The sequence below is a fragment of the Salvelinus namaycush genome, chromosome 5, assembly GCF_016432855.1.
Source record: "Salvelinus namaycush isolate Seneca chromosome 5, SaNama_1.0, whole genome shotgun sequence".
NCBI lineage: Eukaryota > Metazoa > Chordata > Actinopteri > Salmoniformes > Salmonidae > Salvelinus > Salvelinus namaycush.
The window spans coordinates 10,116,613-10,133,881 of NC_052311.1; the positions used below are offsets into that span (position 1 = coordinate 10,116,613).

The following is a 17,269-nucleotide window of genomic DNA, read 5'->3' on the forward strand; positions in this document are numbered from 1 at the left end:
ATTTGGCTATCAGACAGGGCATTATAGAGCTGAGTCCAACTTTTAAGGAATTGCCGGATAGTGAGGCCAAACCAGCAATGTGCTGCAGCTGTCACAAGACTGGGTGAGATGACGAGGAGTCAATTGCCTGTTTCTTCATCCTCATTCCTCACCTTCATCATTTTGAGCGACGATAGGCCTACGTACTTCATTCATTCGGTGGGACTTTTATTTTGAAGTTCACACTCCACTTCCGCTTTCTGCGTGTCACGCACACAAGTGTCAGCCAGCAGGTGAACGCGGTCACATAACTCAAAAGGACAGGTAAAAGTGATGTTTTCCTCCTTTTGAAGAATAGTGTATGTTTATTATTAAATGTTTAAGAGAAATTACGCTCTCGACTTCTATAAAAGATTGCTAATAGCTGGCTAGATACATTAATTCTCAAGTTACTGGAGTTTGATTGTGCTTGGTGCGTGATTGACTAGTAGTACAAACTAGTTGGGGCGTGTTTGGCTTGTCAGGAGGGAGGGACAATCAACACTTCAAGACCTCGCCTACTTTAGCTAACGTTACTCTACTACTGTGATCTGTGATAAGAGTTGCACTAACAACTTAGCCACATCGCCATCTTTCTCTGCTGTTTTCAGATCCAAAGCGACACTGTTGTGTCAAACCAGCTCAACAGCCCACCATGTTCCGCACTAGGGATAAAAAAACGCCAGAACAGTTCCAGGATGTTTCGCAAGGTTTGAAAAAACTTTACCGGACTAAACTCTTTCCCCTGGAGGACAGCTACCAATTCCACGACTTCCACTCACCGGCGCTCGAGGATGCGGACTTCGACAACAAACCCATGGTTCTCTTGGTCGGTCAGTATTCGACCGGGAAAACGACCTTCATTCGGCACCTGATGGAGCAAGACTTCCCCGGTATGAGGATAGGGCCCGAGCCGACGACAGACTCTTTCATAGCTGTGATGCACGGTGACCAGGACGGGATGATACCTGGCAACGCCTTGGTTGTCGACCCCAAAAAACCCTTCCGCAAACTCAGCGCATTTGGTAACGCGTTCCTCAACAGGTAAATACTCATTCCAAGTTCCCACGCACTAGTAGGGGAGCGTATGCCTTTTGTAAAGTACAGTATGCAAAAAGGCTATACCTCATACGTAGGACTAATAGCCAGCAGCTCATTTCATAACTTGAAAGAATAACTAGTTACTGTACATGCCACTAAAGTTACTACAAGGACACATTGTTACTTCATTGTTTATCATCTGATCTGATGAAGTGTCAGGTGACAGTCATAATGTCATTGACAGTGACACCACTCCCAGCATTCCATATAATACCTCCTGCACAAGCCTCTCCCTGTAGGGACTTTTTGAACCAAAATCTCTACTGTTGCATCATATTCCTCCAGTCATTTAGGCCAAGGTGTTTACACCTTCATTTCATCACCACAACAGATTTTAGCCTCTGTTGCACCCACCACAAACACCTGTTTGTTAACCCACCTGGAAAAGTCACCATGCCAAGTAGACAACCTTTCCCCCTTGGCTATTTGAACAGTGTGTAACAGCACCTAGCCTAAACTAGATGAGTCACATCCTAGTCTGGCAACACTGCAGCAGATTGATTTGGGCTCATGTCACTGTAAGGTAAATGAAAAAATATGAATGACTTTGTTTACAGTAGCCAGACAACAGTGAGTTATGTCTTCCTCTTATATGAATGGACATCCCAGGGCAGGCTACAGATGCCACATCAGTAGTAACAGCTGGCCAACTCCCACTGTGGCTTCTGACTGCTATGAGACAAAGTCAAAGTGCAGTGCTGGTATGTTCTTTATGGTAGTGTGACAGCACAGTCAGTCAGCATCTAGGCTATAATGGTTGCAGGCAGCCTAATTCTGATATTTTGCCACTTAATTGGGCTCCCTGTCTAAACGCAGCCGACTAGTCAGTACTCATCTGGTCTTCTTGTGTGTTCAATGACTCATTATCATGACAAATCAAAGTGATTCAGTGATCCAGACTGTTCTATGGCACATTCTGACACCACAGTCAGTTCTAGTCTGTTCTATATGGCATTATGACAACAATCAATGGGAGTTTGTCTGTTCTGGGGCTTTATGTGTGTTCTGTTTTCTTTCAGACTTCAAACTAGGGCTGGGAATTGCCAGGGACCTCACGATAGGCAAAGACTAATAGGGATCCCAATCATATCGAATCTCTAAATAAACCAAATTATCACAATACTGAGGATATGTAGGCTATTGCGATTCTCCCCATTTTCTACATGTATTAAGATTCGATGCTGTGATTTTATTGCGATTTAATGTTCCAAACATATTGCTCACCATGTGTCTGCTGCAGAGGGACGAGAGCCATGAGAAAACAAGTTTTGATCAATCATGGAAATAAAAGTGCTGAAAACAAATTAGCTCCCTATTTTAAAAAGATGGAGAACAAACTATGAAGGAAAAATAGTGGTGTTTTGGTGGAGGTACAGTACAGCCAACAAGTGCCAAAATGATATTGTCAAAAACAATACTATATGAAATATCGTCAAATATTATCCCGATATGTAACTTTTGGTATTTTCTTCCCCCATCACTACTTTAAACACAGAATCCCTCAAGGTTGGTTTATTGTAGTGTCCTTTACTGAAGTAGTCCTTCTTTCTAATGGATACCTCCTCTCTGTGAGAGCTTGGCTGTCACCACAAGACATAGCACCTAAACAGATGGTCAGATAAACCTGGCCTTGTCTCTCTCTGTGCTACAGACTGACTGGACAGGTTTTAGAGGAACTCATGTGCTCAACCTGGCAATAGGTCATTTCCTCAACCTCAGATTAGCTGTGGTGCTTCGCACACCGCCATATGCTGGTTCAAGACACATGGGTCACCACTGATACTGGACTACACTGCTGCTCACTCCTGTTCTGGGCTACTACATTGCCCAGGATGCATTGGTACAATTGATTTCTGTTGGCTCATAGCAGAGAAAGTCAATGAGGGTCAATTGATAATTAGCCTCGCTTAGATGCTAATTGACGAGATGAACAAGGCATAACAAGGCCCATTAGACAGGGTTGTTTCACAACAAGACTGATGACTATTGTAACCGAGGGAGCAGCACAGACACAGATGGTGAGATGATTATAGATCTATAACCATAGCATTGGCCTTTAATTACCACAACCAGCCATCGGACGCTCTCTCTCTGTGTGTGTGTGTGTGTGTGTGTGTGTGTGTGTGTGTGTGTGTGTCCACAATGGGTGTAGTAAGAGTCAGCGGGATGGGGTTCCGTTTTACTGAACTCAGCCTGTTATTTCAGGACACTGACTGACTCTGCACATTACTGCATGGGGTCTTCCAGTAACATCTCAAAGGGAAATGTGTTGTTAAGTACTTGGGCCTACTTGTCTTGCACACAATGTCCACCATGTCCTCAAGCCTCATAGTATTTCTTCACTTTGGGGAGTTGTGGGGCTGCCTGATGAAGGGTTCAGAGGGGGAGGGGGAAGAAGGGATGTGGGTTACTGTTTGAGTAGTGTCTGGTGGAGCAGGAGCGATTCTGAGGATAGCACAGTTGTGCTGAGCTTTGTGTGAAATGTTAGATAAACGGGAAGGCGTGGACTTTCAAATCACATTCGTCAACAACGGGTGTAGACTGACAGTGAAATGCTTACTTGCAGGCCCTTCCCAACAATGCAGAGAGAAACATTGAAAAATAATAGAAAGATAATAACACAAGGAACAAATACACAGTGAGTGATGATATGTACATGTAGAGGGGGTAAAGTGACTAGGCAACAGGATCGATAAACAGTAGCAGCAGCATATGTGATGAGTCAAACAATTTAGTGGGGGGGGGGGGGGATTGCAAATAGTCCGGGTGGCTATTTGGTTAAATATTTAGAAATCTTATGGCTGTTCAGGGTCCTATGGGGGTCCTGTTGGTTCCAGACTTGGTCTATGACTTGATGTAGAACTTCTTGAGGATCTGAGGGCCCATGACAAATCTTTTCAGTCTCCTTAGGGGGAAGAGGTGTTGTGCCTTCTCAATGACTGTGTGTGTGTGTGGACCATGTTAATTCCTTAGTGATGTGGACCCTGAGGAACTCGAATCTCTCCATCCACTACAGCCCTGTCAATGTGAATGGGGGTGTTTTCAACCCTCCGTTTCCTGTAGTCCACGATCAGCTCCTTTGTCTTGCTGACATTGAGGGAAAGATTGTTGTCCCTTAGCAGGATTTCTTATAAGAGTCAGGATTAGTGTTCCGCACTTTGAAAGCGGCAGCTCCAGCCTTTAGCTCAGTGCAGATGTTGCCTGTAATCAATAGCTTCTGGTTGGGATATGTACATGTGGTCACTGTGGGGAGACGTTGTATATTTGGCAAATATTCCCATTGTGATATGATACTACTCTACCACAGGAGTTTTCACTCCCCTATTTCTTTTACTTCTTGTTTGGCCTTACATTTCCTCCTATGAGTGTTTGTGTAATAATGTAAGCTAAGAGCGTAGTTCTACTAGTCTTGTGACCTAATGCCTGTAGCATAATGTCCAGAATATAAGTTCTGAGGGAGCGGTGGGGCAGCAGAGTTCTGAGGGAGCGGTGGGGCAGCAGAGTTCTGAGGGAGCGGTGGGGCAGCAGAGTTCTGAGGGAGCGGTGGGGCAGCAGGGTTCTGAGGGAGCGGTGGGGCAGCAGAGTTCTGAGGGAGCGGTGGGGCAGCAGGGTTCTGGGGGAGCGGTGGGGCAGCAGGGTTCTGAGGGAGCGGTGGGGCAGCAGGGTTCTGAGGGAGCGGTGGGGCAGCAGGGTTCTGAGGGAGCGGTGGGGCAGCAGGGTTCTGAGGGAGCGGTGGGGCAGCAGGGTTCTGAGGGAGCGGTGGGGCAGCAGGGTTCTGAGGGAGCGGTGGGGCAGCAGGGTTCTGAGGGAGCGGTGGGGCAGCAGGGTTCTGAGGGAGCGGTGGGGCAGCAGGGTTCTGGGATGAGAAGGAAAATAAGTGGTCAAACGTAACAATCGTTGTTCCTGCTTGAGGAAACTGCAGTCTTCTGTTTGACCGACCTAGCCCTCTCTCTCCAGATACAAAACATGTTGTTTTCTCTGTGTGTGTCATGATTTGCTCCCAATTATACACTTACCCACTTGAAGTTTTAGGCTGAAAACATGTTTGGGCTGACTAATGCACGACTATAATATTATGTATTGTTTGGACTTGCCAGTGAGTCAAGGTTATTCATAAGTTATTCTATGGACAATTGAATAAATTATGCAGCATTCAACTCTCTCAAACTTGTTTTTGAATTTTGTTTTGTTCCACTTCCAGGCAAACCATTCAATTCCCATTTCTAGCCGTGACAGGTTGACTGTAAGCATAGTTTAGACGTAGATCAATGCCTGTCTTTGTGTCAACATCCTCACCTAACTGGTTGTTAATGTCCCTCTCCCCCATCCCTTTCTCTCTCTCTTTATATCTACCTCATTCACATCCACCCTCCACTCCATCTCCTTGCAGATTTACGTGTGCTCAGATGTCCAACCCGGTCCTGGAGAGCATCAGTATCATTGATACCCCTGGAATCCTGTCAGGAGAGAAACAGAGGATAAGCAGAGGTCAGCCTCACACCCACGCAAAAACACTTGCTTTTATGTTTTTTACACAGTCATTTATCACAGTTATCTCTATAAAGGTGTCAAGCCTGACTGTGTCAACCACTAAGTGGGTCAGAGGTAACACAGGCAATTTAAACCTCACCTAAGATGAGAGAATAGTATGCAATACTTCTCTTTTCTGTTAAGAGAAGTACAACTAATGCAACTGACTCTTATGACATTTGGGGTCCTAGGAAGGGAAGCTGACTAGAACTGAGATGACTGTGAGTTTCCCCACAATCCCTATGTTGCACATTTTTTCTGATAATGCTCAGCCAATATCTTATTGGCTCATTCTGCTAATACTATTTGGTAATATAATTTTTTATTGGTTCATTTATTCCCACTACAAGTGAAAGGTTGAGAGATCAAATTGTATTTGTCACATCATGCTTCATAAGCAACAAGTGTAGCCTAGCACTGAAATGCTTACTTACAGGTCCTTTTCCAACAATGCAGAGTTGAATGTAGAGTGTATATGTTTTTTTATTTTTTATTAAGAAATAGTGACACCAGAAGTAAATACACAGTGAATAACGAGTAAAAAAAGAACATGGCTATATACAAGGAGTACCAGGTAGCTATGTACATATGGGTAGTGTTAAAGTGACTAGGCAACAGGATAAATGATAGACAGCAGCAGTGTATATGGTGTCAGTATGCATGTGTATGTTATGTGTATGTGGCATAAGTATGTGTGGGTAGAGTCCGGAGTGTGTGGGTTAATGCAGGTACTCCGATTAGCTATTTAGCAGTCTTATGGCTTGGGTGTAGAAGCTGTTCATGTTTCTGTTGGTTCCAGACATGAACAGAATCTAGCCCCAAGCAAAAATACTGCTAAACAAGACTGCTAGAGAGCTGGGCAGAGATCCCAAGAGAGTAGAGACAAGGAAAGAAGGGACAAAATGGAGAAGTATGATAGAGAGAAACATAGCTAAGAGCTTTGAGATGGGGAAAGTATGAGAGAGAAACATAGCTAAGAGCTATGAGATGGGGAAAGTATGAGAGAGAAACATAGCTAAGAGCTATGAGATGGGGAAAGTATGAGAGAGAAACATAGCTAAGAGCTATGAGATGGGGAAAGTATGAGAGAGAGAAACATAGCTAAGAGCTATGAGATGGGGAAAGTATGAGAGAGAGAAACATAGCTAAGAGCTATGAGATGGGGAAAGTATGAGAGAGAAACATAGCTAAGAGCTATGAGATGGGGAAAGTATGAGAGAGAAACATAGCTAAGAGCTATGAGATGGGGAAAGTATGAGAGAGAGAAACATAGCTAAGAGCTATGAGATGGGGAAAGTATGAGAGAGAAACATAGCTAAGAGCTATGAGATGGGGAAAGTATGAGAGAGAGAAACATAGCTAAGAGCTATGAGATGGGGAAAGTATGAGAGAGAGAAACATAGCTAAGAGCTATGAGATGGGGAAAGTATGAGAGAGAAACATAGCTAAGAGCTATGAGATGGGGAAAGTATGAGAGAGAAACATAGCTAAGAGCTATGAGATGGGGAAAGTATGAGAGAGAGAAACATAGCTAAGAGCTATGAGATGGGGAAAGTATGAGAGAGAGAAACATAGCTAAGAGCTATGAGATGGGGAAAGTATGAGAGAGAGAAACATAGCTAAGAGCTATGAGATGGGGAAAGTATGAGAGAGAGAAACATAGCTAAGAGCTATGAGATGGGGAAAGTATGAGAGAGAGAAACATAGCTAAGAGCTATGAGATGGGGAAAGTATGAGAGAGAGAAACATAGCTAAGAGCTATGAGATGGGGAAAGTATGAGAGAGAGAAACATAGCTAAGAGCTATGAGATGGGGAAAGTATGAGAGAGAGAAACATAGCTAAGAGCTATGAGATGGGGAAAGTATGAGAGAGAGAAACATAGCTAAGAGCTATGAGATGGGGAAAGTATGAGAGAGAGAAACATAGCTAAGAGCTATGAGATGGGGAAAGTATGAGAGAGAGAAACATAGCTAAGAGCTATGAGATGGGGAAAGTATGAGAGAGAGAAACATAGCTAAGAGCTATGAGATGGGGAAAGTATGAGAGAGAGAAACATAGCTAAGAGCTATGAGATGGGGAAAGTATGATAGAGAGAAACATAGCTAAGAGCTATGAGATGGGGAAAGTATGAGAGAGAGAAACATAGCTAAGAGCTATGAGATGGGGAAAGTATGAGAGAGAGAAACATAGCTAAGAGCTATGAGATGGGGAAAGTATGAGAGAGAGAAACATAGCTAAAAGCTATGAGATGGGGAAAGTATGAGAGAGAGAAACATAGCTAAAAGCTATGAGATGGGGAAAGTATGAGAGAGAAAAACATAGCTAAGAGCTATGAGATGGGGAAAGTATGATAGAGATAAACATAGCTAAGAGCTATGAGATGAGGAGCAGAGGGAAAGTATGAGAGATAAACATAGCTATGAGATGAGGAGCAGAGGGAAAGTATGAGAGATAAACATAGCTAAGAGCTATGAGATGAGGAGCAGAGGGAAAGTATGAGAGATAAACATAGCTAAGAGCTATGAGATGAGGAGCAGAGGGAAAGTATGAGAGAGAAACATAGCTAAGAGCTATGAGATGGGGATAGTATGAGAGAGATAAACATAGCTATGAGATGAGGAGCAGAGGGAACGTATGAGCGATAAACAGAGCTATGAGATGAGGAGCAGAGGGAAAGTATGAGAGATAAACATAGCTAAGAGCTATGAAAGGAGGGAAAGTATGAGAGAGATAAACATAGCTATGAGATGGGGAAAGTGTGAGAGCGATAAACATAGCTAAGAGCTATGAGATGAGGAGCAGAGGGAAAGTATGAGAGATAAACAGAGCTATGAGATGAGGAGCAGAGGGAAAGTATGAGAGATAAATATAGCTATGAGAGGAGGAGCAGAGGGAAAGTATGAGAGATAAACAGAGCTATGAGATGAGGAGCAGAGGGAACGTATGAGAGATAAACAGAGCTATGAGATGAGGAGCAGAGGGAACGTATGAGAGATAAACAGAGCTATGAGATGAGGAGCAGAGGGAACGTATGAGAGATAAACATAGCTAAGAACTATGAGAGGAGGAGCAGAGGGAAAGTATGAGAGATAAACATAGCTAAGAACTATGAGAGGAGGGAAAGTATGAGAGAGATAAACATAGCTATGAGATGGGGAAAGTATGAGAGAGATAAACAGAGCTATGAGATGAGGAGCAGAGGGAACGTATGAGAGATAAACAGAGCTATGAGATGAGGAGCAGAGGGAACGTATGAGAGATAAACAGAGCTATGAGATGAGGAGCAGAGGGAACGTATGAGAGATAAACATAGCTAAGAACTATGAGAGGAGGAGCAGAGGGAAAGTATGAGAGATAAACATAGCTAAGAACTATGAGAGGAGGGAAAGTATGAGAGAGATAAACATAGCTATGAGATGGGGAAAGTATGAGAGAGATAAACATAGCTAAGAGCTATGAGATGGGGAAAGTATGAGAGAGATAAACATAGCTAAGAGCTATGAGATGAGGAGCAGAGGGAACGTATGAGAGATAAACAGAGCTATGAGGAGCAGAGGGAAAGTATGAGATATAAACATAGCTAAGAGCTATGAGATGGGGAAAGTATGAGAGAGATAAACATAGCTATGAGATGGGGAAAGTATGAGAGATAAACATAGCTAAGAGCTATGAGATGGGGAAAGTATGAGAGAGATAAACATAGCTAAGAGCTATGAGAGGAGGAGCAGAGGGAAAGTATGAGAGATAAACATAGCCAAGAGCTATGAGATGAGGGGAAAGTATGAGAGATAAACATAGCTAAGAGCTATGCGATGAGGAGGGGAAAGTATGAGAGATAAACATAGCCAAGAGCTATGAGAGGAGGAGCAGAGGGAAAGTATGAGAGATAAACAGAGCTATGAGATGAGGAGCAGAGGGAAAGTATGAGAGATAAACATAGCTAAGAGCTATGAGATGAGGAGCAGAGGGAAAGTATGAGAGATAAACATAGCTAAGAGCTATGAGAGGAGGAGCAGAGGGAAAGTGTGTGTAAATGCATACATCTATGTGTGTCAAGAGTACCCTATTTAGCCTTGGGGGGTGAAACGCCGTACTTCAATACCACATACATAGCTCAGATCACTAGGATTCCACATAGACACACGCACACACACACACCTGACTGTATTGTTCATTGGGGGTATGACAGTGCCGGGGGCTGGTGTTGTGTGTGTTAGAAGCAACAGTTGTTGGTAGACTGGAGAGAGTGGTGCAGTAGTCATTGTGTGGGGACAGTTGTTTCAAACTATCCATTTGATGGAAAGAATGTCCTCTAAATCCCACAGGCCTCTGACTTTCAGATTCCCTTATCGTTCTCTCTCTCCGTCTCCCCCATCTCTCTCTCTCCTGTCTTAATATGCTAGTGTTATGATTTCCCTTTCTCCTCTCTGTCTGTGATTCTGTCTCTTTCACTCACTTTCTCTTGCTCGCATTTGCTCTCTCCCACTCACTCTTTCCACTGCCCCTCCCACCCCCCTGACACACACATGCACAAAGCCTACTCCTGGAATGCATGTGCAGCAGATCTGGTGCTGATTGTGTGACCAGCTGCGTAGATTAGCTTTTTAGACTGACTGACTGACTGCATTCTTCTCCGATCAGATGACTGCACTAATCAAAACCATAATTCCCCCCTCTATTTCTCTTCCTTTGTGTTTTTAAAGAGCCTCGGCTCGCTGCACCAGAACTCCCCAGGCTTCTGTTCAGAAAAGGAAAAGCCTCTCTGTTCCTATTGCTTTTCAGACTCCTCTGTTTCCTGTTGTTTTTTAAATAGGCTAAAGAGGATGGCACTGAACACGTGTGAATATTTGGACAGTATCAGAGATGTTTTGAAACATGCTGCATAGGGTCTATACTTTCAGTATGTCGATCAGTAGTGTTGTCCATTATAGGGTCATGTTAGCCACAATACACCACCACCCTCAAAACCCAATACCCACTTTTCCTATTCATTTTGTCATCTCTTCTTTCTCCCCACAATCTCATTTGGGGTTCCTCCTCAACATAAGTCTTGCTGATAGACACAGTCCAGACTGTGTGAATCCAGCATAACCCGCCTTGCCGTTCTACAGGGTATGACTTTGCAGCAGTACTGGAGTGGTTTGCGGAGCGTGTGGACCGCATCATCCTCCTGTTTGACGCCCACAAGCTAGACATCTCAGACGAGTTCTCTGAGGTGATCCGCGCCCTGAAGAACCACGAGGACAAGATGCGCGTGGTGCTGAACAAGGCTGACCAGATCAACACGCAGCAGCTGATGAGAGTCTACGGTGCCCTCATGTGGTCGCTGGGGAAGATCATCAACACCCCCGAGGTGACTTATTATTTGTTTTATTTCAACGAAGATGTGCCTGAAATCGCACCCTATTCCCTATATAGTTCACTACTTTGCCGATATATTACACTACTTTCCCACAATCAAAAGTAACTCTATATTGGGAGTAGGGTGCCATATCAGATGCAGACATTTTTAAATACATATAGAGTTGCCTTAGCGGTCGGACTACAACAAAACAAAACAACATTTAAGGATAAAAGAAACAGTAAAGTCTAACAACTTATTACCATTGTGTTCTCTCTGGGGTCACCCACACTACTCTAAGTCGCTTTGGACAAAGGTGTGCTAAATGGCATATACACTACTGTTCAAAAGTTTGGGGCCACTTAGAAATGTCCTTGTGAAAAGGTGACACTGGACATTATTTTATTTTTATTGGCCAGTCTGAGATATGGCTTTTTCTTTGCAACTCTGCCTAGAAGGCCAGCATCCCGGAGTCGCCTCTTCACTGTTGACGTTGAGATTGGTGTTTTGCGGGTACTATTTAAGGAAGCTGGCAGTTGAGGACTTGTGAGGCATCTGTTTCTCAAACTAGACAATCTAATGTACTTGTCCTCTTGCTCAGTTGTGCACCGGGGCCTCCCACTCCTCTTTCTATTCTGGTTAGAGCCAGTTTGTGCGGTTCTGTGAAGGCAGAAGTACACAGCGTTGTATGAGCTCTTCAGTTTCTTGGCAATTTCTCGCATGGAATAGCCTTAATTTCTCAGAACAAGAATAGACTGACGAGTTTCTGAAGAAAGTTCTTTGTTTCTGGCCATTTTCAGCCTGTAATCGAACCCACAAATGCTGATGCTCCAGATACTCAACTAGTCTAAAGAAGGCCAGTTTTATTGCTTCTTTAATTAGCACAACAGTTTTCAGCTGTGCTAACATAATTGCAAAAGGGTTTTCTAATGATCAATTAGCCTTTTTTTAAATGATAAACTTGGATTAGCTAACACAACGTGCCATTGGAACACAGGAGTGATGGTTGCTGATAATGGGCCTATGTAGATATTCTATCAAAAATCAGCCGTTTCCAGCTACAATAGTCATTTACAACATTAACCATGTCTACACTGTAATTCTGATCAATTTGATGTTATTTTAATTGACAAAAAATTTGCTTTTCTTTCAATAACAAGGACATTTCTAAGTGACCCCAACTTTTGAACGGTTGTGTGTGTGTGTGTGTGTGGGGGGATATGTGTATATACATAAACTTTTTCAGGACCCGGTCTTCCAAAGATAATTCGTAAAAATCCAAATAACTTCACAGATCTTCATTGTAAAGGGTCTAAACACTGTTTCCAGTGTTGAACCATAAACAACTAATGAACATGCACCTGTGTAACGGTCGTTCAGACACTAACAGTTTACAGACGGTAGGCAATTATGGTCACAGTTATGAAAAGTTAGGACACTAAAGAGGCCTTTCTACTGACTCTGGAAAAACACAAAAAGAAAGATGCCCAGGGTCCCTGCTCATATGTGTGAATGTGCCTTAGGCATGCTGCAAGGAGGCATGAGGACTGCAGATGTGGCCAGGGCAATAAATTGCATGTCCGTACTGTGAGATGCCTAAGACAGCGCTACAGGGAGACAGGACGGACAGCTGATCATCCTCGCAGTGGCAGACCATGTCTAACAACACCTGCACAGTATCTGTACGTCCGAACATCACACCTGCCAGGAACCAGAACCAGGAACGCACAATCCCTCCATCAGTGCTCAGACTGTCCGCAATAGGCTGAGAGAGGCAGGACTGAGGGCTTGTAGGCCTGTTGTAAAGGCAGGTCCTCACCAGACATCACCGGCAACGTCGCCTATGGGCACAAACCCACCGTCGCTGGACCAGACAGGACTGAAAAAAAGTGCTCTTCACCGACGAGTCAGATGTTTTGTCTCACCAGGGGTGATGGTCGGATTCGCGTTTATCGTCGAAGGAATGAGCGTTACACCAAGGCCTGTACTCTGGAGCGGGATCGATTTGGAGGTGGAGGGTCCGTCATGGTCTGGGGTGGTGTGTCACATCATCATTAGACTGCCTGCAATGACAACAAGCTCAATCTCAACGTTGTGCGTTACTGGGAAGACATCCTCCTCCCTCATGTGGTACCCTTCCTGCAGGCTAATCCTGACATGACCCTCCAGCATGACAATGCCACCAGCCATACTACTCGTTCTGTGCGTGATTTCCTGCAAGACAGGAATGTCAGTGTTCTGCCATGGCCAGCGAAGATCCTGGATCAGCTGTTGGATCGGAGGGTGAGGGCCATTCCCCCCAAGAAATGTCCGGGAACTTGCAGGTGCCTTGGTGGAAGAGTGGGGTAACATCTCACAGCAGGAACTGGCAAATCTGGTGCAGTCCATGAGGAGGAGATTCACTGCAGTACTTAATGCAGCTGGTGGCCACACCAGATACTGACAGTTACTTTTGATTTTGACCCCCCCCCCCTTTTGTTCAGGGACACAATATTCAATTTCTGTTAGTCACATGTCTGTGGAAATTGTTTATGTCTCAGTTGTTGAGTCTTGTTATGTTCATACAAATATTTACACATGTTAAGTTTGCTGAAAATAAACGCAGTTGACAATGAGAGGCCGTTTCCTTTTTTGCTGAGTGTATGTGTGTGTATTGTGGTCCTCAGGTGGTGAGGGTGTACATCGGGTCGTTCTGGGCCCAGCCTCTCCTGATCCCTGACAACAGGAAGCTGTTTGAGGCTGAGGAACAGGACTTGTTCCAGGACATCCAGGGGCTTCCCCGGAATGCAGCGATACGGAAACTCAATGACCTCATCAAGAGGGCACGGCTGGCTAAGGTGAGACGGGATGGGGGAGGGTTCCCAGATGGGTGTAGGGAAGGTGTGATGGAATATCCAAGAGGGCACTTTAGCAGAGTTAAAGTTAGTAGTATTTTGTTGTGGGTCAACAGGTAGTTTCTAAAGGATGTTTGAACCCTTGTCCATGCCTACATCTTTAGGTTTATTATGGCAGAATATCAGTCTGGGTCAATAGCTTGTTTCTAAAGGATGTGTGACCTTTGAACCCTTGTCCAGGTCCACGCCTACATCATCAGCTCTCTGAAGAAGGAGATGCCCAGTGTGTTTGGGAAGGAGAACAAAAAGAAGGAGCTGATCGCCAACCTGGGAGAGACGTACCTGAAGATAGAGAGGGAACATCAGATCTCCCCTGGAGACTTCCCTAAACTCAAGAAGATGCAGGTGAGATGGAGCCTCCGAATCCATATCTAGTTTAGCCTTTGTTTCCTCAGAGAAAAGTTCATGGTATAGTTTCCGTACACACGTCCACACCAGAGGTTAATCAATGTGACTCTACAAACTGAAGTGTTATCCTGTCCTCCATATTATGTTGTTGAAGAAATGAAGACCATCCAATGATGAACATATTATTTGTTAATGACCTCAGACCTTTAACATAGTATACATCTCCCATCTCCTTCATCTCTGTAGGAGCTCCTGGCTGGCCACGACTTCTCTAAGTTCTCTACCATGAAGCCCAAGCTGCTAGAGGCTGTGGAGGACATGTTGGCCAACGACATCGCCTGCCTCATGACCCTGGTCCGCCAGGAGGAAGCCGCCATGCCCAGCCAGGCTGTCCACGGAGGCGCCTTCGAGGGCACCATGTCCGGCCCCTTCGGCCACGGCTATGGAGAGGGAGCCGGGGAAGGCATCGACGAGCTGGAGTGGGTGGTGGGCAGGGACAAACCCTCATACGATGAGATTTTCTACACGCTGTCGCCGATCAATGGTAAAGTGTCGGGCGCGGCAGCCAAGAAGGAGATGGTGAAGTCCAAGCTGCCCAACACGGTCCTGGGCAAGATCTGGAAGCTGGCTGACGTGGATAAGGATGGTTACCTGGACGACGAGGAGTTTGCGTTGGCCAATCACCTGATCAAGGTGAAGCTAGAGGGGCATGAGCTGCCGGGGAAGCTTCCGGAACACCTAGTGCCACCTTCTAAACGCCACCAGGAGATTGATATGGGAGAGTGATATGGAACTGGGAGGAAGGGGGAAAACCACAATCTAATGAGCCAGGGAGAGACTGGGGAGGGGTTGTTTTGAGGTGTGGGGGGAAATGTTTCTGAAGATTAGCTGAGGGAGGGTTGGGCGGGTGGAGAGTTGGTACTTATGAATGGACATTAACGGAATGGGTTGATTGCTGCATGAGGGAATGGGATGGGGAAACTTGCTAAATAAATGTTTTGCAAATATATCAGATCCAAAAAATATACTGTCCATATGTTGATCCAAAGAGACATAATTAACTCATCCTTTTTTAAGAAAAAACAATTCTAAATTAGAATATTTTATCTATATTTTTGTATTTCCTGTCTGTTTACTATGAGATGCATTCAAATGCTTCCATTTTATTATTTTCTCAGATGAATTAAAAGGAAATATTTATCCCAAGAAGGTAGTCTAGTATTTACTATGTTGTAAAACTTTTACATACTGGCCGCGATGCAATTTACACATTCAATAATTTCATCTAAACTGCTCGCGAGCATCTGCGTAGCCAGGCGCTAAAATTTAACATGGTTTTATTTTAGACACTTGACGCGCTGAAAGTCCCGCTTCTCCCATCTACTCATTGGTTTTTAGGAGCGTATACCCACGTGGGTGATTGAAAGATGAAGTCCACACCAGTCCTGTTGGTTGCGGTAATGCACCTTAAAGTTGGTTGCCAACTGCCATATAAAATCCACAGAAGACTGAACGAGGAGAGATTATTAGAAACTACCTAGGTTTCCCCTTTTATCTGTGGATTAATTGTCGGAGTAGAGAACACACAATTTTGTGTGACTCAAAATGGGTCAGAATTCTACAAAGATCCATGAAAAAAGGGACCTTGTACATTTCAGGTGAAATAACAACCCAATGTTAATATCCCAGGACAAATTAGCTAGCGACAGCAAGCTAGCTAGCTAAATAGCCTTGAAAGTTTCATGTGTGTTTTGACCTGTCCCCAATTTAATATAGCTGGTTCAGAGTTTTGATATTTCAACCGGCGTGTCCTGATCGCGTCTGGTGGGGATTAGACAATCTCAACGTACGCACGATTATACATGTGCAGCCGGTTTGGTCACCTTGTTATTTAGAAATGTCAAACTGTATTGAGTTGAATACATAAGTGCCCCCTGTAGGTGAGAACTGGTCACAGTCGGCTGGGCTGGAAGCAAACACCTGATGACAGGACTCGGCTTATGTATCTGCTTGTAAAATATGTTTTGAACAAGGGTGGAGAGATACAGCTGTAGGCCTATTGATCAACTGAAGATACTGACAGAGTGTGAGAGAGAAGGAAGTGATTATGAGATTCTGGAACACTTTTGCAGTGAACATGTGGAGATCATTTACAATGCTGGAAGGACAGTTGAAAAAGTTCCAGAACGTTAACACAAATCATAAACGGACAGAGACATACATTTTTAGTTGAAAGTTGAAACCATTGAAGCTTTCAAAAACAAGTTTTAAACAACTAGACTGGCTTCACCGCAACCCGAGATATTGTTAGATGGCAAGTCTAGATGAGCCTGTTTTGCACCATTTCAAATGCTCTTATTTCCATATATTTGATCCAAACAGAGTACCAGAGTAACCATATGTTTACACTCAAACTATTTACTTGATTGATTGCAATTGACAATGTTTACTTTTTCACAACTCATATACCATCACTGTGACATGCCCCCCCCCCCCCCCCCCCCCAACCCTGCCTAGTTGTTTTACACACAATGCCTTGTCTCTGGTAATCATAGATATTTTCTGACCCAGTTCCACATGATCCCTGCAACATGTCTTAGTGTGACTGGTTTAGGTTTGAGACCGGTTTACACCGTTTTCATTTTGATTGGGACCATAGCCATCTCTTGTGTCTTTCGTTATTACTATATACAATACATCTGTTACTGTTCTACTGACAGAGTAGTCACTGCCCTGGAAATTATATAGTTCCTGTTGTGAGTAATGGATATGGATGAGATACTGTTCCATCAATACAGTGCTTGTTTGGCGTCTTTGTGCTAGGGTACTGTACAGTCGTGGCCAAAAGTTTTGAGAATGATACAAATATTAATTTTCACAAAGTCAGCTGCCTCAGTTTGTATGATGGCAATTTGCATATACTCCAGAATGTTATGAAGAGTGATCAGATGAATTGCTATTAATTGCAAAGTCCCTATTTGCCATGCAAATGAACTGAATCCCCAAAAAACATTTCCACTACATTTCAGCCCTGCC

General features: G+C 44.1%; 1 protein-coding gene across 2 annotated transcripts; it reads left to right on the forward strand.

Annotated features, from left to right (window-relative positions):
• The first annotated feature begins 239 nt into the window (after positions 1–239).
• On the forward strand, positions 240–15,439 carry ehd1a (EH-domain containing 1a). Of its 2 annotated transcripts, XM_038993576.1 has the most exons (7): positions 240–303; positions 630–1,062; positions 5,510–5,607; positions 10,762–11,003; positions 13,658–13,828; positions 14,066–14,230; positions 14,480–15,439. In XM_038993576.1, the coding sequence occupies exons 2-7, from the start codon at positions 674–676 to the stop codon at positions 15,017–15,019; spliced, it is 1,605 nt and encodes a 534-aa protein (XP_038849504.1). In that variant the 5' UTR covers positions 240–303; positions 630–673; the 3' UTR covers positions 15,020–15,439. The 2 variants fall into 2 exon arrangements, with proteins under 2 accessions (XP_038849504.1, XP_038849505.1); XM_038993577.1 differs by lacking the exon at positions 240–303 and having other exon boundaries at positions 552–1,062.
• The last annotated feature ends 1,830 nt before the right edge of the window (positions 15,440–17,269 follow it).